Source organism: Penicillium concentricum (genome assembly GCF_028827145.1).
Source record: "Penicillium concentricum strain IBT 3081 chromosome Unknown utg000002l_segment0_segment0, whole genome shotgun sequence".
Taxonomy (NCBI): domain Eukaryota; kingdom Fungi; phylum Ascomycota; class Eurotiomycetes; order Eurotiales; family Aspergillaceae; genus Penicillium; species Penicillium concentricum.
The window spans coordinates 3,238,724-3,261,166 of NW_026622755.1; the positions used below are offsets into that span (position 1 = coordinate 3,238,724).

At 48.2% G+C, this 22,443-nt stretch overlaps 7 protein-coding genes across 7 annotated transcripts; 2 read left to right on the plus strand and 5 right to left on the minus strand.

Annotated features, from left to right (window-relative positions):
* Positions 1–110: 110 nt before the first annotated feature.
* N7517_004830 (DUF895 domain membrane protein) lies at positions 111–1,681 on the minus strand (the record flags this gene model as incomplete). The annotated part of the gene is made up of 4 exons (XM_056722560.1): positions 111–290; positions 349–445; positions 497–1,538; positions 1,594–1,681. The coding sequence occupies 4 exons, from the start codon at positions 1,679–1,681 to the stop codon at positions 111–113; spliced, it is 1,407 nt and encodes a 468-aa protein (XP_056578810.1).
* Positions 1,682–4,276: 2,595 nt separating this feature from the next.
* On the minus strand, positions 4,277–4,750 carry N7517_004831 (uncharacterized protein; the record flags this gene model as incomplete). Its single annotated transcript, XM_056722561.1, has 3 exons — positions 4,277–4,379; positions 4,429–4,621; positions 4,681–4,750. The coding sequence occupies 3 exons, from the start codon at positions 4,748–4,750 to the stop codon at positions 4,277–4,279; spliced, it is 366 nt and encodes a 121-aa protein (XP_056578811.1).
* A 730-nt stretch (positions 4,751–5,480) lies between these two features.
* On the minus strand, positions 5,481–6,032 carry N7517_004832 (uncharacterized protein; the record flags this gene model as incomplete). The annotated part of the gene is made up of 1 exon (XM_056722562.1): positions 5,481–6,032. The coding sequence occupies one exon, from the start codon at positions 6,030–6,032 to the stop codon at positions 5,481–5,483; it is 552 nt and encodes a 183-aa protein (XP_056578812.1).
* Positions 6,033–7,357: 1,325 nt separating this feature from the next.
* On the plus strand, positions 7,358–8,818 carry N7517_004833 (zinc-binding alcohol dehydrogenase family protein; the record flags this gene model as incomplete). The annotated part of the gene is made up of 4 exons (XM_056722563.1): positions 7,358–7,609; positions 7,671–7,711; positions 7,784–8,229; positions 8,286–8,818. The coding sequence occupies 4 exons, from the start codon at positions 7,358–7,360 to the stop codon at positions 8,816–8,818; spliced, it is 1,272 nt and encodes a 423-aa protein (XP_056578813.1).
* Positions 8,819–9,546: 728 nt separating this feature from the next.
* Positions 9,547–11,932, plus strand: luA (3-isopropylmalate dehydratase LEU1; the record flags this gene model as incomplete). Its single annotated transcript, XM_056722564.1, has 2 exons — positions 9,547–9,753; positions 9,815–11,932. The coding sequence occupies 2 exons, from the start codon at positions 9,547–9,549 to the stop codon at positions 11,930–11,932; spliced, it is 2,325 nt and encodes a 774-aa protein (XP_056578814.1).
* A 317-nt stretch (positions 11,933–12,249) lies between these two features.
* N7517_004835 (putative GABA permease) lies at positions 12,250–13,997 on the minus strand (the record flags this gene model as incomplete). Its single annotated transcript, XM_056722565.1, has 4 exons — positions 12,250–12,629; positions 12,689–13,531; positions 13,580–13,812; positions 13,864–13,997. 4 exons carry the CDS (start codon positions 13,995–13,997, stop codon positions 12,250–12,252), a joined length of 1,590 nt encoding a protein of 529 aa, XP_056578815.1.
* A 363-nt stretch (positions 13,998–14,360) lies between these two features.
* Positions 14,361–21,911, minus strand: ags2 (alpha-1,3-glucan synthase Ags2; the record flags this gene model as incomplete). The annotated part of the gene is made up of 6 exons (XM_056722566.1): positions 14,361–14,409; positions 14,466–14,976; positions 15,052–15,257; positions 15,318–21,263; positions 21,323–21,498; positions 21,561–21,911. 6 exons carry the CDS (start codon positions 21,909–21,911, stop codon positions 14,361–14,363), a joined length of 7,239 nt encoding a protein of 2,412 aa, XP_056578816.1.
* Positions 21,912–22,443: the final 532 nt, after the last annotated feature.

The following is a 22,443-nucleotide window of genomic DNA, read 5'->3' on the forward strand; positions in this document are numbered from 1 at the left end:
TTTACAACACAGACACGGGGATGCACTCCAAAATTCTAAATTAAATATCCTTGTGCCGCATCAACCTTTTAGTAGACTTGCGCCAGTATTTGAGCCTTTGCTCCAGCCACTTACTCATGATCTGAGGCCTCGCGCAAACCAGGAGTCTCTCTCGCGATCTTTTTATCTCCAAAGGCTACTCCGACCTGCTTGACAATGAGCCAGGCAGGGAAGATCGCGATAGCCCACAAGCCAAAGTTGAGGTATATACTACCCACCGCGGCCATGATGTTCACGCTACTTAGACCATACTGGAGACACTTCGTTAGTATTCATGTTGTACAAAAGTGAGATAAGAGGAGTACATACGCTGACACACTGCGCGGCGGATTCAGTCCCTCGCAACAAACCCGCAATTCGTATGACCTCTTCTTGATCATCCGCAAGATTGCCCACCAAGAAGAACCTAATCAATCAGCATAATTCAAAAACCGTCACCAGACAAGATTCAACTTACAGATACATATAGTTGAGCTGGAAGCCAGCAACCCAGAACAGGAAGAGGGCAAAGGCTCTTCCAAAACCTGGGTCAGTCCAGTCATATATCGGCTTTGTCTTGTTGAATTCCGTTGTCAGAACTGATGCCCAGATCCAGCACATGCCTTGCCACCCGACGACGAGAAAGAATGCGTATCGACTTCTCTTTTTCAGAGATATACGCTTGGTGTCAAGGAAGGCCCCGAGAAGGTTACCGATGATCAAAGCAATGACTCCGGAAAGGAATGACCCGAGAGCTCTGGCCCGTACTGAGAACCACAATCCCTCGTACGAGAACATCACAGCCTCGGCATAAACAGCCTGGCAAATGAATGGAATAATAAACAAAAACTTGCGACTAATCCAAAGCTTCGACATGCTCTTTAGCTCGTATCCGATGCTGTTCGTCACCTGAAGTTGAACAGGGACGCCATCTTTTCGTTGTACCTGAGACGGATTGCTCAAAAGCAGACCAGCAAAAGGGCCAAGAGCCTGCAGCGCAATGAAAATCAAGTACACAGTGTATGAGATAGAGCCTGAGGTCGACCGATGGGCATTGATGCCCAGACTGATGGCACCGCCGAGAATTTGACCTCCAACACGAAAGCTGAGCCAGAATCCCAAGAAGCGTCCTTGGTTGTATGGCTCAGGATATGAAAGCGCAATTGCTGCCTCTGCCATCCAAAAGATGCCCGCCGAAACACCGCAGAGTGCCGCGCCCAGGATAACCAGCCATTCTTGACCAAATCGGTTGTTTGTGTACAGCCCTGCTGCGTATGGTGCGAATCCCATCGTTCCCACGATAAGTGTCCATTTGATGCCGATAAATCGGACGATAACACTACCAAAGAAGCAAGACACTACCATAAGCCCGAAGGTCAAGGCGTTCGCTGCGTTGACGAGATAAGGTTCCTCTTCGCCTCCTCCACCCAATGAGTTCATGGCGCCCCAAATTCCGGGGGCGAGGAAGTTGCAAAGACCGAGGATAAAGGCATTGTAAAAGGTCGAACGGTACCATTTGACTTTCAGGGTCACAGTCAGCTTCATCGACTTTACTCAATAGCATTCCAAGCTCACCTTTATGTGGCCCACCAACAGACGGGTTGAAAGAACCTGCACTGTTCACCTCATCACTCGGCGCAACATCTTTTTCGGGGTACGTCATAATAAAGTGGAAGGGATAGTTGAGTAGTCAAATTATTTCGACAGGCGTTGCGGTGGTTTATAACCGTAGCTCCCACGCGAGATCTAACTTTATGTTGTATATCAAAAGCTGTCGGCTGTACTGCCTCGAACAATCTGTCCCGCGTGATGCTCATATCGGCAAGGAGTTATTGTTTGTCTTGGTCTTTCTAACCCCACTGTCTAGCTTCAAAGAGATCTAGCCTTGAGACCCCAATTAATGTTGTCGTTCTGGGGTGGAATTACGTGCTCGCACGGAGCTGATAGAGCGGCACAAATCTTATAGGAAATTACCCCGAATTGGAAAACGGCTAGAATGCCTAGATCTAGTGAGGAAGAGGCTTACCAGCAAGGATAGTTATCAAAGGGGTTTCGAGGATCTACATGCATGGGAACATGGAGATATAGGTTATCTTGACAGGCGTTGGGGTAGGTTATAATCGTCGCGCCCGCGCGAGATGTATACTCCATATCAAAAGTTGTCGGTACTGCCTCGAATAATCTGTCCCCGCGATGCCAATCACCCCAATTAATGTTGTCGTTCTGGGGTGGAATTACGTGCTCGGAAGGAGCTTGCAGGCGGCACAATCCCTGCAAGCAAAATACCCCGAATTGGAAAACGGTTAAGATGTTTAGATATAGTGAGGAAGAGGCCAATGAGAATGATTATCAAGGGTTTTCGAGGACCTGCATTATAGAGATTTGTACGGAGTACTCCGTATGCATCTATACCGGATTTTCCCTGGGTGGGGATTTCCTATCTGCCGCCGCGTTTATTCATCCATGGATGCTCCTGAGTAGATGTCAGCACGGGCTCAGAGGGACAACGTCTGTCACGTGCAGAGTGACTGAGCTCAGTGCTCATTCCAAGGTTGGATGCTCACTGATTACTCAGTGCCGCTCAGTGTCCAATCAGCAACTCAGATGCACTTACCACAAACTATACCTAAAATGGATTAGCCCCTAGCCGTTTATAGTTAGTTCGTTGATAGCATGCCCTAGTCCTCATTTTCTGTACTCCTGCTCATCAAGAAACCGCGGTCATAGCCATGGGGTGTAGGAAAGGACCGAGGGTCCGCTGATGCTTCTAGAAAAGTTTCTTCGATTTCCTAATCAAGAGACCGCGCTCAAAATCTTAGATATAAAAGCAGACCATTTTCCAACCTAAGCATTCAATCATTCGTTCGTCTTCTCTCAAAGCGTCCTGTACTCTATATCTATTTAAATATTACTGTATCACTTCGAATATTTCTACTAATACCCCGCTATTTCCTATAATTCACAAACTCAGGTTCAGAAGTATTCACAAGTCAATTGATTTATGATGAATATATCCCTCGACAAACAGCACACATATTTGGGTTTATCTGTGATTCAATGAGCAGAGCGTATCAGCGCACCCCGTCATTGTAATTCTTCTTGGGATGAGGTCAAGCTACAAAGATGGTCTGTTTGCTTACAATAAGTGCCTTGTTACTAGTAAAGACGTTGTTGACCCGATTCGACTCCAGAGAATGCCCAGCAGCATCAGCGCTATCCCGAGTCAGCCCCTTGGCATGTTTAAATCCAGCCGTGGTCTCTGGGTCAAGCTTGATATCTGCCTTGTTCATGGTTGACTTGTGTGACTATCTGCTCTCGAAGTAGTTCACGTCGGAGTATCTTAGGGGTTATAGACTCTGAATAATGGTCAGGAATAATGGTTAGGTGTTAAACCTGCAGGCACATGCGACGCTAAAAATATAAATATTATCCCATATATAATGTCTATTGCACAAGCTAACGCATGTAATTCATTTGTCGTGCTACTGTGTAAAATGACATATTTGGTCCTTTTATTGGTAGCGGAGGGAGGCCCTCCGCTTTTCGTGCCTTTTCGCGAGTTTTCCGTTGCTTTTTTTATCATATTTTTGAAGGGGCAAATATTAATTCCTACGGTGCCTTTCATAGGTATAAAAAGCCCCGAGCAATGGAGTACTCATACTCCTAATAATGGTGCCATTTCCTGTTGTCTGGGAATGAATTTCGAAAAAAGAACCTAGCAAAGGCACTCCACAATTCAATGCACATCAAAGCCCCGTAAGAAAACCGTCGCCGGCTATTTTCCAACTCACAACTCGGACTAGGGAAGCTACCTTAAAATGTGGGTAAAATTTCTTGGTCTTTTTTTTTTTATTTATGCCCCGTAGCCAGCTCTTACTATAGTACATATTAAATCAGTCGATATGCAGCCAGAGGCATCTGTTGGGCACTCAGGCATACATATTTCACATTTATGCTAAGCGCCCACCCCCATCAAAGACAAATTAATTTACTGGTTCCCTAACGCTTCCAAGGCTTAACTTCAATCACTACATAGCATTTGAGTCTATATTGGAATTGATTCTAAGATTGCAATTACTTCCTAGTGGACCTGCCAGCTTTCCACGGGGAATCATGATATTCTCTAACTGTCAGAGATATATATCGAAATATAGACCCCACACTAGCAGCCGGAGATCACAACATATTACCAGTAGTAAACTCAATTTGAACCTCCCTCGCCAGTTGATATAACCTCCAAGCCCCTGGATAGTACCTATCATTTGATTTTGTTGCACTGATATCCATTAATGTTATTGATCCATCCATCCTTGAATCTCTTGATCCCAGGGTAGTCCACTCTGTCTGTGCCCTGATCGGATCTTGACATATATTAGCTCCTATTTTTAGCAGATATAGGTGGTAACTCACGATCCAACCAGGCAGACATAACCCTTGGTCTCAATTTTGAATGAGCCAGCATTTTTCCGATATTCTTTTTTGATATCGTAGCCCGTACCGGGCCTGTTACATTCATTATAGCAGCCACCCTCGTAGTTGTAGCCGTGGCATACACTGATTTTCACGCAATAGTCGGCGCGCATCTCTAGATCTGTAGCCTCTGCTGTAATTGATTAAATTGGCCTCATAATAGGCGGGATTGAAAGTGAGATAGGGGCTTACCTGTAGGTGCAGCAATTGCCTGGGAGGTAGAGAATGCCATCAACACGAACATTGGTGTGAAGACTTTCATATTTGCTAGTTGAATGAGATTTTCGATGTTTGTGGAAGATGGATGGGTTGCAATATCAGTCTGATTAGAGGGGTTCAGGTGAGTATATATATGCTTTGAATATGATGTGTATTTTACCCCAACCATAGTAGTAGAGTAGATCAGGGAATTTTTTTAAAATAGATCAGTGGACGCCTTGAAGTAACCACATATGGCAATGATCCCTAAGTAACATGCAAAGTATTGAAGGCAAGGGCCTTCAGCTCCATATGACTGCCAAACTATTTTCGCTATTGGCCCATATCGCCGAGATATGGGTTCGGAGGGCGGGCCGCAACTAGGCTTCCCAACCTTAACCCGTGGTGATTTGTATTAAAGATGTGACACCACTGAACTCATGTTGTCGATGAGGTCCCCACGCCTGCACGAACCTGGTTGATCTCATCCGTGAAACGAAGGTAGAAGTTTATAACCACCTGTGCAAAATGACGCATATTGCTTTCGTTTTTAATGCTCCACGGTCCATACTCTTCCATTGTGAGAAAAGCTTTTGCCGAGTTTTTCTTCCAAAGATCGAGTCTCCCTTGAAGGTAATCGAGGTATTCCGGCGGGTAGGTCGCAAGTGTTAAATATATCTCATCGTTGTCTTGTGAGATCAGTAGGCGTCAATGAGTGCTCGTTGGCAAAGAAACATTCAATGGTATGTTATTTTCTGGCTTACTGTTCAAGAGGACACTGCGGGGAGTTCGCATCAGTCAGGATCCACGCTACCATTTCTGCCCCCTCCTGAGTCCTGCCATAGAACATTTGGACGTGCTTTACGGTCTCGTTGCGCTGCCTTCACTTCCACGATGGCGAATATTTCACGGATATGTTGTCCTTCAAGATAACCGTCGGCGCAGGCAGTCATTTGGTTATGACCAAACGACACAGTACCGAATGGTCTACGGGCGGAAGTCCATCGACAGTCCACTTCTGGGACGTTGATTGTAGGAGCTTCAAGGAGGTTCATCAGGGAGTCATTGATGACTTGTTCGTCTACCGTTTGGCAGGGTATAGCCCATCCTGCGTCCGCTGCAGCTGTCAGAATTGTCGGCAGGCTAGTATGTCCAGAACTAGCGCTAAGTGCTGAGCTCTGAGCGTGACCAGAGCTGCCATGTGCCACACCTGCCTCGGACTGAGAGCTAGGATTCTGCGCCCGGGGCAATTGTCGGAATTTTGGAACGGCTGAGAGGACGTGTCTGTCCCAATATTGAGCACTTCGAGCTGAGAATCTCGCGAGCCCTCGTCGAAAACTGGTCATCGAGTTGGAGGTCTTGGATGCTTCGTACTTGTGGTCGAAGCACTCGCATGGCGATATACTCCCTTAACCTCATGGTTGGCGCCGATGAGAGAAATGTAAGGGTACTGAGAGTCTTAGTGAGGACCTTCTGTGCCCTCGCAGAGTCCCCCTGCAAAACTCTCGGGTAGATTTGGGTTCCTAGGAGACATGGTGAGGGTGAGGGTCATTGATGTTGGGTGCGAGTTTCTGGAAAAATGGTGGTGGTAGACTAGTGGGCGAGACGATCTTCTAGAACTGTGTTTGCTGGCTATCACGGGTGTGGCTTCTCTAGGTAACCTGCCAGGCAACCCCACACGTTTATCTCAACACATCATTGTATACTATCAGTCTCTATTTATTCATTGATATAATACGAGCCTAGATATAACTTGTAAAGTGTACATAGAATATTTGCACATGTACTTTGTGATAGAAATCTGGCTGTACAACAATGTATCAACGATATGCAATACTCTTGACTCAAATGACAAAACCCGCTAGTAGTTACATTATTTCAACAATTCGGACAAGATGAGTATACTTAGATGGACTTAATAGATATCTAATATTAATTGCCGAAATAAAAGCATACTTTGGGCAAGAGACTTTTCTATAACTTTTGACAAATCCAAACCGATTAATAATTCAGATAACACAAAAATACTCTTTTGTCATTGTTTCCAGATCTCCCAGGTATTCGCCATCCAGGTCCAGGGTGTTGAAATCCTGGGGTTGGGAGTTGCAAGTCGTCATCGCGTCCCGGGATCACATCAGTTTGGAGATGAACTTAGAAATTTGACATTTGAGATTCAAAACTTTCGAATTTGTGATTCAAAAGAGTAGAGAATATTCGATCTCTATTGGTATATTCTGTTTATATCGCCAATCAGGTTTCTATCCCTGTTTGACTATTCCAGCCCTCATAGTCTCTCATCTTCTATAAGAGCATTGATCGACCCTCGGTCTTCCAGTTCATCACGCCATTTATGCCCCGCCATGAGCAATGAATAACGACTACGAATAGCCCTCGGAAGTACGGAAACGCTCTCATGGCGCAAATTTGAGACGGAATTATACCACTGATCTTGCTAGGAAGTCCCAGAGCCAAGCATTTAGTGGAGGTACTCCAACCCTACGTGCTTATGGGAGAGATTGGTATCACTGCCCCGCGCGGCGTGCTTTGGCTTTATCTTCTCGCCCGAGAGATCATATAAACTAATACCAAGGGCAATATAGATAGAGCCTAATAGTTGGTTTGACGTTCTGTGACCTAGCTTCAAGTCATGCCATTACTACCCCCAAGCACCATGTCTACCACCTCTACTTGCCTCCAACTCGAAGAGTTGCAGAAGACCCCGACTACGTTCCACCAGAACTTGTTCTCGGAGTCTCTCTCAGATTACTCTAATGAGTCAAGATCTGAGAGTGAACCCCCGTCGCCGCGGTCTGAGGAGTCAAAACAAAGAGTCTTGCTTCTCAAAGGGGCCCGTGAACAGTACGCATTGGTAGATGACCATGCTATACCTTCTGTTTTGCATGAGGGAGAGATTCTGGTCAAGGTATGACAGGCCGCGCGGACTGGATCTTGTATACCACGAGATGTTGACTATTGATTCACAGGTACTTGCAATCGGCCTCAACCCTATCGACTGGAAGGGACCGTAAGTATTACTACTCTGCTGGAAATAAGCACTCCCAAATTATAATCGATGACTAATTGATGAGTCTATTAGGGCATTCAACTTTGGTATCCCCAGCCTGCCATGGATCAACGGGCGGGATCTAGCTGGCCTTGTACTACAAGTTCCCAAAGGATCATCACGTCTTCGTGTAGGCGACGTTGTGCTGGTCCCATCCACAGATTACCGGGATATTAGGAAAGCAGCATTCCAAGAATACGCCATTGCCACCGACTTCAATGCTGCCCGAATTCCTTCTTCAACATCTATCCACGCTTCAGCTTCTGTCGGCGTCGCATTTGTCGCTGCTGCATTGGCTTTGGGCGTCTCATTTGGACTAGACTTCTCCCTCATCACACAAGTCCCCGGTCCTAATCTGCCTAATATCATCAAAAGGCTCGACAGAAATGATATACCCGCCGATATACATGAAGAATGCTTTGCGTCATTATTGGACTCAGAAAAGCCACAACGTGGAGACTGGGTAGCTATCTGGGGAGGTAAGACAACCGGTGTCTCCATTTCTGTGAACTGATCACTGACATTCATATTGCAGCCTCAACAACTACTGGTCTGATAACGCTTCAACTGGCCAAACTCGCCGGTTTACGCGTGATTTGTGTAGCCGATGCAGCACGGCATGGTGCCAAACTTGTGCAGTCCGGTGCAGATCTGCTAGTTGATCGACATGACCCTGATCGTGCAGTGGAAATTATCCGCGGTGTCACCGAGGGCAAATTGCGATATGCCATTGATATAGTCGGAAGAGAGACCGCAACACAGCTTGAAAAGGCTCTTAATCCTGATGGCCACGCCCATCTCCTTGGATTAACTGGTCTACCTAAAGAGAAGAACCCGGGGATACAATATCACACTGTGCCCATTAAGCTCTTCCATAGCGCTCCTACAGTGGGTGAAGCTATGGTGTGTTGGTTGGAAGATCTTCTGCAATCGACGAATCTTACATTGCCAGAGATTGTTCATGCAGAGGGCGGGTTTGAGGGTATTAATGCGGCACTCGAGACGTTGCGGAGTGGTTCAGTGTCTGGAAAGAGGATCGTGGTCGATCTGGGCGCTTCACCTCGGTAGCCTACGGAGGGTTCCGTGCTTTCTTCCTACACTTCATGACATTTTGCTTTAGAGACACGGGCATTGGCGTTTCGGTATATGACTTTGGTAGATTGAATTTTAGACCATGGAACAACTTCAAAATTTGACAGATTTGCCGAGAACACATGTGCCTCACATGAATTCCCAAAGCTGACACTAATATAGTGAGTACATTGAGGTTCCCCATATCCTATCCACTTAGGGCTTTATGTACTACACAACACCGTTTTCGCTGCCACAGGTGCTAAGCATCCAAGCGTTGAGTCAAAAAATGGCGGGCCGATCGGAGGCGGAACCTAGGAAGGTACAGCCAATCAACGTCTTCCCATTACTTTGGTCCGGAGCGGTCTACGGGACTCCTACGGGCTCCGTCATAAAGCGTCGATAGCCGCCTTCCCTTTTTTGGATCATCTAGCGCCGACCGATATCGGTCATCCGCTGAGTCACCCCTTCGGCCAATAAAATTCTTAATATTCGCCGCTGACCGGCCGAGATCGGCCCTGCCCCTCGAGAAGCTTCCCAGCGACATCGCGGATGCTACAGAGCAGAAAAATATAACAGGCATTGCCACTCCAGTTCCCCCAGATCTCGGTACTTACTATTATATTACTCTTCTTCGGAGCTCTCACTTATTATCTCTTCTGTCTCTCATCCTCAATCTTGTCTTCTCCTATCCTCTCTTCCTAGCTGCTTTTTATCCCCCCACTATGCCTTCCGCCGAGTCAAAACCCAAGACCTTGTATGACAAGGTCTTTCACGATCACATCGTCAATGAGCAAGAAGATGGCACTTGCTTGATCTACATTGACCGACACCTTGTTCACGAGGTCACATCTCCACAGGCCTTCGAGGGCCTCAAGAACGCCAGCCGCACAGTCCGCCGGCCGGACTGCACTCTGGCTACAGTTGATCACGTATGTTAAATCTTATATCCATTGGTAGCCCACGACTAATTGAAATGTTTTCTTCGGATAGAACATCCCTACCACTTCACGAAAGAATTTCAAGAATGCCACGGACTTCATCAAGGAGACTGATTCGCGTCTCCAATGCACAACACTGGAGCAAAACGTGAAGGACTTTGGCCTCACATATTTCGGTATGGGCGACAAGCGCCAAGGTATTGTCCACATTATTGGCCCAGAGCAGGGTTTCACTCTGCCCGGCACGACTGTCGTCTGCGGTGACAGCCACACCTCCACACACGGTGCTTTCGGTGCCCTTGCATTCGGTATCGGAACCAGTGAAGTCGAGCACGTCCTCGCAACCCAGACCCTCATTACCCGTCGCAGCAAGAACATGCGCATCCAGGTTGATGGCGAGCTGCCCGCTGGCGTCACTAGCAAGGACGTCGTTCTCCACATTATCGGTGTCATTGGCACAGCTGGTGGTAATGGTGCTGTTATTGAGTTCTGCGGATCCGTCATCCGTGGACTGAGCATGGAGGCCCGTATGTCTATGTGCAACATGTCCATTGAGGGTGGTGCGCGTGCCGGTATGATTGCACCCGACGAGATCACCTTCGAATACCTCAAGGGCCGTCCTCTCGCCCCCAAGTACGGTAGCGCAGAGTGGAACAAGGCCACCAGCTACTGGTCCAGCCTGAAGTCGGACGCTGGAGCTAAGTACGATAGCGAGGTCTTCCTTGACGGCAAGGATATCATCCCCACCATCTCATGGGGTACCTCTCCCCAGGACGTGATCCCCATCACTGGTGTTGTCCCTGGCCCTGATGACTTCGAGGATGAGAACCGCAAGACCTCTTGCAAGCGTGCTCTCGAGTATATGGGTCTTGTCCCTGGTACGCCCATGAAGGATGTTGTGGTTGACAAGGTCTTCATTGGATCTTGCACAAACGCCCGTATTGAGGATCTGCGTGCCGCAGCCAAGGTGGTCAATGGCCGTAAGATTGCATCCAACATCAAGCGCGCTATGATCGTCCCTGGATCTGGTCTAGTCAAGGAGCAGGCTGAGTCTGAGGGTCTCGACAAGATCTTCACTGATGCTGGTTTCGAATGGCGTGAGGCTGGCTGCTCCATGTGCCTGGGTATGAACCCAGATATCCTGTCACCGAAGGAGCGCTGTGCCAGTACCTCCAACCGTAACTTCGAGGGTCGCCAGGGCGCCCAGGGCCGTACCCACCTCATGTCCCCCGCCATGGCTGCCACTGCTGCCATCGTCGGCAAGCTCGCTGATGTTCGTGAGCACGTCGTTGCCAGCCCCGTCCTTGGCAAGGCCTCCCCCAAGATTGATGTCCAGCAGCCCAAGTTCGAGTCCCCTGAGACCGAGGAGGAACTCGACCGCGTTCTAGACTTCCCTGCCGACAACGAGCCCCACGCCAACTCTTCAGCCCCTGCTAGCGGTGGCAAGAGCACCGGTCTTCCCCCTTTCACCACCCTGAAGGGTATTGCCGCGCCGTTGGATCGCGCCAACGTCGACACCGATGCCATTATCCCCAAGCAATTCCTCAAGACCATCAAGCGCACAGGTCTCGGTAGCGCGCTGTTCTATGAGCTCCGTTACACCGACGACAAGGAGAACCCAGACTTCGTCCTGAACCAGGGAATTTACCGCGACTCCAAGATCCTGGTTGTTACTGGCCCCAACTTCGGATGCGGTAGCTCCCGTGAGCATGCCCCCTGGGCCTTGCTCGACTTCGGTATCAAGTGCATCATCGCCCCCTCCTTCGCCGATATTTTCTTCAACAACACCTTTAAGAACGGCATGCTTCCCGTCGTTGTCTCTGATGAGGCTGCTCTGCGGAAGATCACTGATGAGGCCCGTGCCGGCCGCGAGGTCGAGGTTGATCTTGTCAACCAGGAGATCAAGGATGCCGAGGGTAACAAGATCACTTCCTTCGAGGTCGAAGAATTCCGCAAGCACTGCCTTGTCAACGGTCTCGATGATATTGGCCTTACTCTCCAGATGGAGTCCAAGATCCGCACTTTCGAGTCCAAGCGCACCCTTGAGACCCCCTGGTTGGATGGCAGTGCTTACCTTCGCCGTGACCGCCGTGGCGCGACTATGGTTGAGGCTGCTCCCGTTCCCAAGACCAACCGTGGCGATGTGAAGAACGAGCCTCTTGAGTGGTAAATGTTGTATGTGTTTTTCAAGTGCTTGAGTTGGTCGTTGCCACCAATTCATTTTCCTGTCACGTTTGGATTTTAAAATCATATTCCCCTACTTGTTGCAGCTACTATTTGTGTTTTGTTTTACTTGGGTTAATCATGGGCTATTTTATAATTTGGATAGCCTACGAATTTCAACGAGAATGAATTATGATCGTGGATTTGTATTTGTAGTTTTATATAACAAGTTCTTGTATTCCTCGCTATATATTCTATTGTGTTGGCCAGGTACGTGTACCAATCTAGGCTATACATATCTCTCCATGAACAATATCGTAACCATTATTCTCCCTTGCTTGTTCTCAGTCTAAGATCATCCGCGGGCTGCAATGTCGGTGGGCTTTCTACGCCATCGACAACCAAATGTCTGACATCAGAAGGCCCCGCAAAATGACTTGTTGCAGTAGTAAACCAGGTCACCAGGCTGAGCAATGTCAGCAGACCGATAGCTGCACTGGTATAATTCATCGATTCCGAGGTGACTGGAGCACCAGAGGGGAAATTAAATGTAATAGAAGCGAATAGCAGAAATAGCAGGCCAATCGCACTGAAACCGAGTGACATTGGAAGCGGCAATGAATATGGCCCGTCGAATGAGGGAGATTGGTGACGGAAGAAATAGCCAAGTAGTCTGGAAAAAAGGACAAGACTGTAGGAAACGTCTAAATAGAGTTCATATTAGCTGCGCAAGACTCATCTGGAGTCGAATATGTCAACGTACAGAAGCCCGTGGTAGCTATCGAAATCACCGTTTCAAACCCCGTCTCCGTACCGAAGTAGATCGCATTCAAGCCTAGCTGCACTCCCACAGTGAGAAAAATGGCATAGAGAGGTATCTTCTTCCTCGGCTCGACTTGAGACCACAAGCCCGAAAATGGAAGCCCACGGTCTCGCGCAAAGGCATATACTGATCGTGATCCCTCAGCGGCGAGACCGATGGACGACATCATGATGATGACGGTGATCATACTCGCTAGAATGCAGGTCCCGACTTTGCTTTGGGTTGAGTCGTAGAAGATCTGGATGACGGGAACCCCGGTGCTTGAATTGGCTGTTGATTCGATATTACCCATGCAAAAGCACAGTGTCAGGAGGAAGAGCAGTCCAGTTACAGCCCCCATGATGACCGTCATGATAATTGCCCTCGGTGCATCTCGACTGGCGTGGGTCATCTCTTCTGTCATATGACTCGGTGCATCGTAGCAGCACATGCTGAAAAAGCTTTGCAGAATCCCAATAATAGTGGCCATCGAAGCACCAAAGCCGGTCATATTCCGGAACTCGTGGAAGACAAAGTCTGTATCTCGCTTCTGGTGGTTTGTTGCCAATAGTGTGATGATCACAGTGATGAACGAGGTGATGTTCCACACCAAGATGAAGCGGGATAGACGATGCAGAGCGTGCGGCGCGAATACATTGATGGCGAGTGAGAATAGCCCCACGGCCCAGGCAACCAGGACGGTGTGCCACCGCTCGATAACGAAGTCTGGGAAGACCAGGTTGACTTGACCTAGGATATAATTAGATCCCAAGGAATTATTGACCGCACCCATGGCAATAAGTCCTAGCAAACATATCAGCAAGCATCCACCAAATGTCGAGGGCTACGAACCGGCCAGCATAAACCACCCGGTTATATATGATAACTGTCGGGAAACACGAGGCGGTGCTAACATGGCCACCCATGAGTATTGGCCTCCAGCTACTGGCCAGCGCGAACACATCTCGGCCATTGCCAGGGCAATGAGCATGGTGACCAAACAGACCCCCATCCAGCCGAAAATCATGACAGGTGGGCCACCTGCCTGGATGCCAATGATGAAGACGCCGCTCAAGGCTGTCCAGCTGTTCGGTATTAGACATGAATCTTGTGCTCGGCTCGAGGGAAATTTTCACCAGGTCACAATACTGAAACTGAAGCCCACCATATCCAACAAACTAAACGATCGTTTGAATTCTTGCTGGTACCCCATGTTCTCAAGAGCGACATCCTCGTCGGCCGAGCTATTGAATGCCATCTTGGTCGCCATGTTGATGAGCGGATAATTCTTTCGAGGTGCTTATTCATGGTCAATACCGCGAAGCAAGGGATATATACACCGATTTCGCGTGGAGATTTACCCGAAAATTGGATTGTGATAGATACGACGATTTCTATAGGTCTTACGCTGTTTTGCCAAACTTGAAATACTGGGTATGTGTAAGATCTGGCCTGTTGCTTGTCAACTGATATTATATCATTATATTAGACACTAAGGGCTGTTTCTGTTTGACAACAAACAAGCCACAACAAACAAGCAATGATATCAGTGTACGCAAAGAAATTCGAAAAGACTACAATCCCAGTGAATCACCAACCCATTCCACCCACTTCCAGCATAATCCACATTTGTTCAGGGCTTCGATAATTGCTCCCTTCGGAAGAAAAGAAGAAAGCCACCACTTGAATTAAACGTTAGACGGTATCCATAATAACCTGCTTATAAGGGAACACATACCAGATCGAGAGCTGCAATAAAAGAGCAACCCAAAACCAAGCGTTAGCCAACGCCCCCACACCAGCCGTGATATCCGGCGAGATAGGCCCTGGTCCAATGTTGTTTGGTGCAAAGGCTCTTGCGCAAATAGTCGCCAGAGAGCCCAGGACCTGTGCCGCCAGAAGGGTGAAGCAGATATGCATACGTGTCAGTGTTTGCAGCAGAATCATCCCAAACCCGAGACCTTGTAATGCATCCAAGACCCCAAGCCAGAGCCAAAGACTGCGGGATATAAGAGCTCCCGAGGTATAACTTCCAGCCCAGGGAAGGAACAGGCCTGAACCAGATGTACCCCACCAGATTTGGGCCCAACGTGGAGCTCCCAGACCACATGCGAGAACTGGAAGGATCCAACTATGGGACTTGGATAGTCGAGCCAGTAGGAAGAGAATTGCTATCCAGGCAAAGCCAAAGAATGCAACACAGAGAAGTAGGATTTGCCATGAGCTGGCGTGCTGGCTAATCCAGAGGACTGTTTTAACCATTAGTGTAGTCCTAGGCATAGGAAGAAGGGGTAGTAGGAACCGACTGGGAAATGGAGACTCACAATTCCAGTTTCGACCATATGGGGCACTCAAAAAGAAGTTTTGGATAATGACGACCACCCAGTTCCAAAGTACAATCTTGCGCCGGAAGACGGATTTGTAGAATGAGGGAACTTTGCCAGGAGTTTGGCGATAGTAGTTGGGCAAGCCGAAATAGACGATGAAGCCAATTGCCCACAGAAGAAGGGTGATTGGTGCACATATTGCTCTATAACAATAGTTAGCAAGTCTCTCATCTTTCAAATAAAGATTTCGATGTTATACGCACGTCATCCGCCAGGTGTTAGTGATTCTGGCCTGCACATCCATAATTCCCGCATTGGTAGCTTTAGTCAAAGTCGAACCCCAGTACCAAAGAGCAATGACATAGACTTGCTGCGTGCCCTGTATAAGACAAGCACGGAACACCCACTGCTTGACCGGTGCACCACTTTCATCGCCAAAATTGAGGGCAAAGAAGATAGAACCGCTCGATGATGCAGCAGCATACATACTACTTCCAACGTTTTGAATCCATCCGCGAGTGTGTGGATTGGGCTCAAAGTGTGCCATTCCGATGATCAAAAAAGCCATTCCGTATAGGAACCATGGCACACTCAGAACGAGCACCGATTTGCAGTATCGAAAGAAAAGCCACCATAGAACAGATGTGACAAGGTAGACTGTCGCGATTCCGTATAGTTTCGTAGCGGTCTGACCGACCTCTCCGGCGAGAAGGGTAATCTGGTAGGAATTTGCAGCAATGATCTGGCCTAGTCCGAGGAAGAGAGAATACACCGGCCAGTCTCCGATGCGCATTTGCATCCATTTCTTCAACCCGGTGGGTGGCACGTAGTCATCACCAAGCAGGAACTCGTCCGGCTGGGCATCTTTTCTCTCGCGCTCACCACTTTCATGGGATGTCGCGTCGTCGTTGGTAATTGATCCAGCCGGGGATGTTCCTTGTTTGCCCTGATGCACTGAGCCAGCTGGGGATCCTTGATTGAGGCCAAGGCGTGCATCACGGAATTTGTTGAACCATTTTTTTTCGCTTTTCTCGAGGTATTTCTCAATGCATAGTTGGGTGTCTGAGTTCGCTCCATTGAGTTCCTCGAGTTTTTTCTCAAAGACCCTATAGTACTCGCCACTGCTGTCGGTGAAGAATGGGTCGACTTTTTGAAGTTTGAAGTCTTTCTTTTCTCCAACAACCGAATCGACAGACAATACTGAGGCATTACTGAGACGGTTTGCTGGCTCTGCCCATGGGCGAGATGGAGGAGCAAGGGTTTCATCTGTCCCGACAGTACTCGGCGCCGCTGAACTACAGGGCGTATTGGTGCATCGAGCCAACAGGGAGTTTTGACTCGCGCGTTGGGCCGAGAGAGCCTCTTTGGTGAGGGCCACACCTGCAGGCTGGGGAATTTGCGCTCTCCCTGAGACTGCCCCTTCAGGTGACATAGAATAATCATCATCGCCGTAGCAAGTGGCCATCATTTCATCGTCGCTATCTTCTTCGGCCTCTGGAGAGGCTCTACCGACACTGTCATCACTTCCTTTCCCGAGCTCTCGTCGACTACGAGGCTCCACGGTGCCAGATACCGGCCGAAGAGTAAAAGACATCTGGCGACTGAGTCCCGACCTAGGTCTCTCCTCAAACCCAGGGCTTGCTTCATGACTGTATATTATAGAACTTCGTTGTATTGATCCCGTAGTACCCGGGCGACTTGAGGGTTGTAATGGGGGTGTGGATGCGCCCGATCTTGTTGATGCAGCCTGCGGCGTCATCATACCATAGATGGCATTATATGCACCAGCAGCGGCAGAGTGGCTATGTGACTTAGTTCGCTCCTTTTGATGGACTCGAATCGATGTGGACTGTAAGATCTCAAGATCTTCGACCCACTGGGCGACTGGGAATCGTTGCTTGGCAGACCTTGCGCGCATCATCGCCCTCACCTCGTACTTGGAGTTTAACGCACTGTCGATGGCCAATTTGAACTGCTTTAACAGGTGGGAGGTAGTCGTGGACTCAACCGTATACCACCAGCCAGGCATCTGTCCAAGTCCCCCTACTCTCGCCCCAATGCCAAGGGCACCCTTGCGACCAAATTCGACAGCGACCAGGCCAAAGGGTTCATCGCGTGACGGAATCAGGGCAAAATCTGCGCCAGAGAAGATAAAGTGTGGTAGGACCGTGAAATGAGGTTTGGAGCACACCCGGCCAGGGTAAAGCTTCATCATTCGGTCCAGTTTCAACGCGGCGAATTTGCCATATAGATCAATGAGGGGTCCGATGCAAATTAGCTGGACATTTTCTCGACTCTCTAACACGCCAGGTAAGACATCCGCGATCAAGTCGATACCTTTTTGCATAGACCATCTTCCAACAAAGACTAATAGCTCAGCGTCGGCTCTTTGCTTGAGACCAGCCCATTCTTGAGCTTGAAGCTTTAGCCCTGCTCTACGAATCTCGAAGTCCTTGTCGATATAAACATCGCTCTCCTTAGGCAAGGATTTATTCCACTCGCCTGTATCGGAGGGGTCGGGATTCGGTAGGTGTCCAACTTTTCTTAAGCCCCAAAAAATTGGATATCGAGCATACGACCGCTTGCCATACTTTTTTGACACACCAACAGCACCGAAGCCTTGTTGATGAAGACGAAGATAGCTCGCACCGGCATGAAGAAGATTGAAGATTTCGCCGAACTGAACATAGCGTGTTACAACGTCCAAATTAAGGTTGAAGACAGAACAGACTTCGGTTTTCTCTTTCTGTGTCCGCATAGGCCATAGGCCTTGAAATTCGGCGTTGTGAAGTGATAAGCAAATAGGAATAGTCTGAGGCAAAAGATATAACGGAGCCACTGAGCCGTGATAGTCATTGACGTGGTACATATCAACGGGGAAGCGTTTCAGTGCCTGTGCAATGCATTGGTTCCAGGCAGAGTAGTAGATGGCGCTGTCGAGGTCGTCCATTCGGGCAGGGTAGGGCTCCGTGGCAGATTGCTGGCGGAAAACGGGGGCATCTAGCAAAACATATGTGATGTTCCTCAGCTGGTGGTACTGAATCTTGATTTCGTACGAATTCCCTAAGATTATGACAAACATTGAATCTGCTTGTTTATCAACGGGATACTTCACTCCACCGACACAGGGAACAACCCAGACAAGTTCTTGATGTCCGAGCTGTTTGCCCATCAACTGCGCCATAACACCCAAGCCACCAATTTTTATCTTGATAGCCCAGTCGTCGATCTCATATTCCATGGTTGCAATGAGGACCTTTCGTCGGCGGGTAGTCCGATTGCCAAAAGCAGATGTGCTTTGCAGAAATTTTGACTTGCTTGTACGGCGTCTGAAGGGGTTTCTGGACTGTCCATCTTCCACATGACCGGTCTTGAATTGATTGATGAAATGCATTGAAATGAGCGTCTTTTTCTCACTAACACCGATTTGGTTGAACTTGATTCGGTAGAATGTTTTTATGAACACGTAGGCGCAGGCTGAGGCTGTAATGATGGGAACAATCCAAAGAATGAAAAAGAGAGCCATTTGAACGTATTTGGAGCCTGTAGGGACAAGCTTAAATTGCAAATTTGAGTCATCGAGTTGAATCCTCCAAGCGACATGCGGGTTCGGTGGATGCTGAGTGATGTTTATGGTGGTCACACTGAGCGAAGAGGGTGGTAGACGGTCTAGTATGGAGTCTCCGTCTGAATCTCCGTAGATGTAGCTTTGGTCCGGTTGATGATCGGGATTCATACCCCAGACATTCAACTGACCCTGGGCAGGCCATTCAGCTAGAAAGCGGAATTTCCAGAGGCCGTCGGTATCTTGTTTAACGACGTTATCTAGGCCGGCATCATATCCGAACCTATTGAAAGGACCATTGAAAAATAGATGAGGGAAGCGACGCCTGATAGCAGGCCTCCAGCCTGGTCCGTCGCCCTCTTGGACGTAGTCGCTACTCCCTGTGAGGCGACTCCAGTATTCAACCCGAATATGTTTCCCATTCCATCTCTGTTTCTTCGTTCCAGACCAAGGCAGTTCTTTAATGCTGTGATTTCCTCCCTTGTATGGGAGCCATTCAGTGAAAGTACTGCCCCAGTTGGTGGAGTACCGATATTTGTCTGCTCCTGCTGCATGTTGTGCAATGAAAAGAGTACCATCATCGCGCCCGTGAAGCAAGCTGCTGGAGTAATTTGCTGCGGCAAAGATCATGGGATTATCATACTGTCCGACTCGGATCAGGAAATGGTCGATGGCGTTCGTTGTTCTTCCGTCAGTACTTGTCGCATTGTTCACCGTCAATTTGTGCACGCCATTGTAGACACCGGTCAGAGTAGCTGTCCAAGACCAGGTAGATGGGATTTGGCCGGTCCAAGATGTACTCTCTGGGTCGATAGTTCCACAACTGACACTGTCAGGGTCCACAGAAGGCGATTCTCCACTTTCAGTCGACGATTCGATTGATATTGACTCAGTTACCACAGAGCAATTCATCTCTGTGGAAAAGAAGAGACCGATATCCACTGATTCAATTTCATTCAGTGCGACAGCAGATAGCAATGGAGCATCGTGACCAGGTAAGAACTTCGTTATCATAGGGCGAGGAGGGACGAATTTATCTTTGGGGATATAGGCTCTAAATTCGTATGGTTGGAGCTTCATACTGTTAAGACAACCATTGTTCTTGTCGGAGCCATTCAAAGCAAGTTTGACTGGACCCTCTTGCAATGTCAACTCATCGTGGGGATAGAACAGATTCTTCACCGTGGTGTTTATGTCGAATGGAGCAATTAATGCCACATCTGGGTCAGAACAGTCGAATTCATAGTTCACCGTTCGATTGTCATTCTGGTATACAAACCAGACCGTTTGGTTGCCCATGTCTCCCAGATCCTGCAGTTGGTAATATGGACTGCGCAAGACAGACCACATCCCAGTTTCCGTGGGGACTCCGTTAGAGCCCGGGAGATATATGTTGTGGGTTTGGTTTGAGAGTTGCTGAATCCACCATCCGTCATTGAGAGCACCAAAGTCCTGTCGCATTTGATACATGTGTTTGATAATATTCCGGATGGGATGAGCGGGATCACGGTGGTCATATGTCACTGTCTCATCGTGGCATCCCAAGCGTCCTGACTTGATAGGCCACTGGAAATATTGAGTTGAATTCAACTGGAAGCATCCGTGATTTTTCCAAGCTGTGGCAGGAGACATAGCTTGGCGGCCATAGATATAGTTAGCAGCTGAAGCATCTAAAATATAGAATGCTTGTTCCTCGCCCCATAGAAGCATAGGAATGCCGGGCATGTGCAGTGTTGTGATAAAAAGAGCCAGAAGTTGCCTTTCAATGCCATATTCAACGGCTGGCCATCGGAACACATCCTGGTTTGTCGCTCCATACATATGGCGAGGATCAAATTTGCCAGTGTTGGCATTGACCAGGTCATTGGTGAGGACCATTTGATACCAGGCCTCCGTCCAATTGACTGGAATGTCGTATCCAGCAGCCAAGTTACCATCCATACCCAAGAACCGAGTGAGAGAGCGATAGATGGAGTAGTGAAATGCAGCAGCATCGGTCGCCTGCTTGTTCTGGTCACGAATAAAGTAATCTGGATCAGATGAATTCGTCATCATAAACGCCTCCTCGAGCGATTGGGACTGCATATCGGGCTGACGTCCTCGCCCGTGAAAGATAGAGCCAAGAGTGTTTCCGCTTGTAATCTCACCCGGAAGGAAAAAGTTGTCTTTTCCCACGCGGCGAGCACAGTCTCGATACGCCCCGGAGATATCCCCAAGAGCATCGACGGTGGCTTGTGTAGCTTTGTCGTAGCGAAAGCCGTCAATGTCAAAAGATGCGATGATCATACACGAATGACGAATAAGTCTCTCTCTGACGCTAGGCACCCATTCACGCAACCGATCTTGCACGGAAGCAAATTTAGCGAGCTCTCGTTTCCAGTCAGGGTAGACTCCGAAAGCCTCGATATCACCATATTGATCAAAATCACTATCGTAGCACCCGCGTAGCTCGTAATCGACATACTCATCCACGGGGTATCCGGTCTCATTCCAGAAGCGAGGATATTCACATGTATCGTTGTAAGTGTTGCCATACCGGAAGTCAACATATTGACGATTCGATTTCCAGGAAGCCCTGTGCTCTTTGACTGAAAATGGGGTGGTTGTGTTCATGTACCCTTCAAATCCAATGAGGTCTCCCATGCTAGTGCTGTTAGATGCTTGTGACGCGATAAGAGAAAATGGCTGGACTCGATGACTTACGTTGAGACAGTGTTGTCAAAAATAACATACATGCCGCGGTTGTGAATCTCCGTAATAGCTGCTCTCCATGTTTGAATTGTCCCAAAATGCTGGTCGAGTAAAGTTGTGTCAAGCGCCGAGTAGCCATCAGATCCCCATGGCTGGTTCATCAATACCAAACCTGCAAGGTAGAGTCCCTAGAAGTTCAATCTTTGGTTAATATCAGATTATGCCCTCAAGGCCAATTCATGAAACTAACCTTGATGCCCATTCCTTGTAAATAGTCCAAAGTGTCCAGCAGGCCAGCCACATCACCTCCATGTCGCATTTGATTTGAATTAATATCATGTTCAAAGAGTGTCCCATTTATATTGTCGTTTGTTGGATCGCCATTCACAAATCGGTCAAGGAAAAGCGTATATACAGGAAAACGCCAATTTTCTGGAGAAGGAAAGTAGGTGTGGTCCGGCCATTCTCCCCAGTAGTCCAAAGGGTTGGTTGCTGTTTGATTCTCATTGATGTTATAAGAAGTGAGAGTCTCGTCGTAAGGCCAACTGATTCCTGGAGCTGCAAGAAGAGCAAGCACTGGGATTGTATATCTCCAATTCATGGTCGACAAACAATGTAGTAAGCCGCCTCAGAGAAACCTAGGATCGTAGCATGTGTCGAATATAGACGTAGAAGAGCGAGACGAAGACTGTTGATCCGACTGGAGCTTCCGAGAAACAGCTACTATGTTTCACCGTTCTCTGTTAGCAGGTTTGTTATTTCTTCAGAAGAATGTGAGAGCGGCGCCCATGTACCCGACTGGTACCAATAGCGAATCAGGTCTTCTCGCCCAGGTACTCCGGAAGGGGAAGATACTAACAGGGCAGATATGATCCAACAGTTTGCTTTCTCGGAAAGTCACAGGGGCTGTGAAAGTGTGGTGTATCGATGACGAGTAAAAAGGACTAAAATCAACGAGGGACTTAAAGCATTTTCCTCCAAGTAGAATATGACCAATAGTCCTCCAATCTATGGGAGCGCTCCTAGGTAGAAAAGGGGAGAAAGAAAGGAAATCAAGACTGCGGAATGGTTAATAGAAATAAGAGAAGACTGGAAATGTTTAAGAGATAATAGACCACTACCAGTTGTGGTAA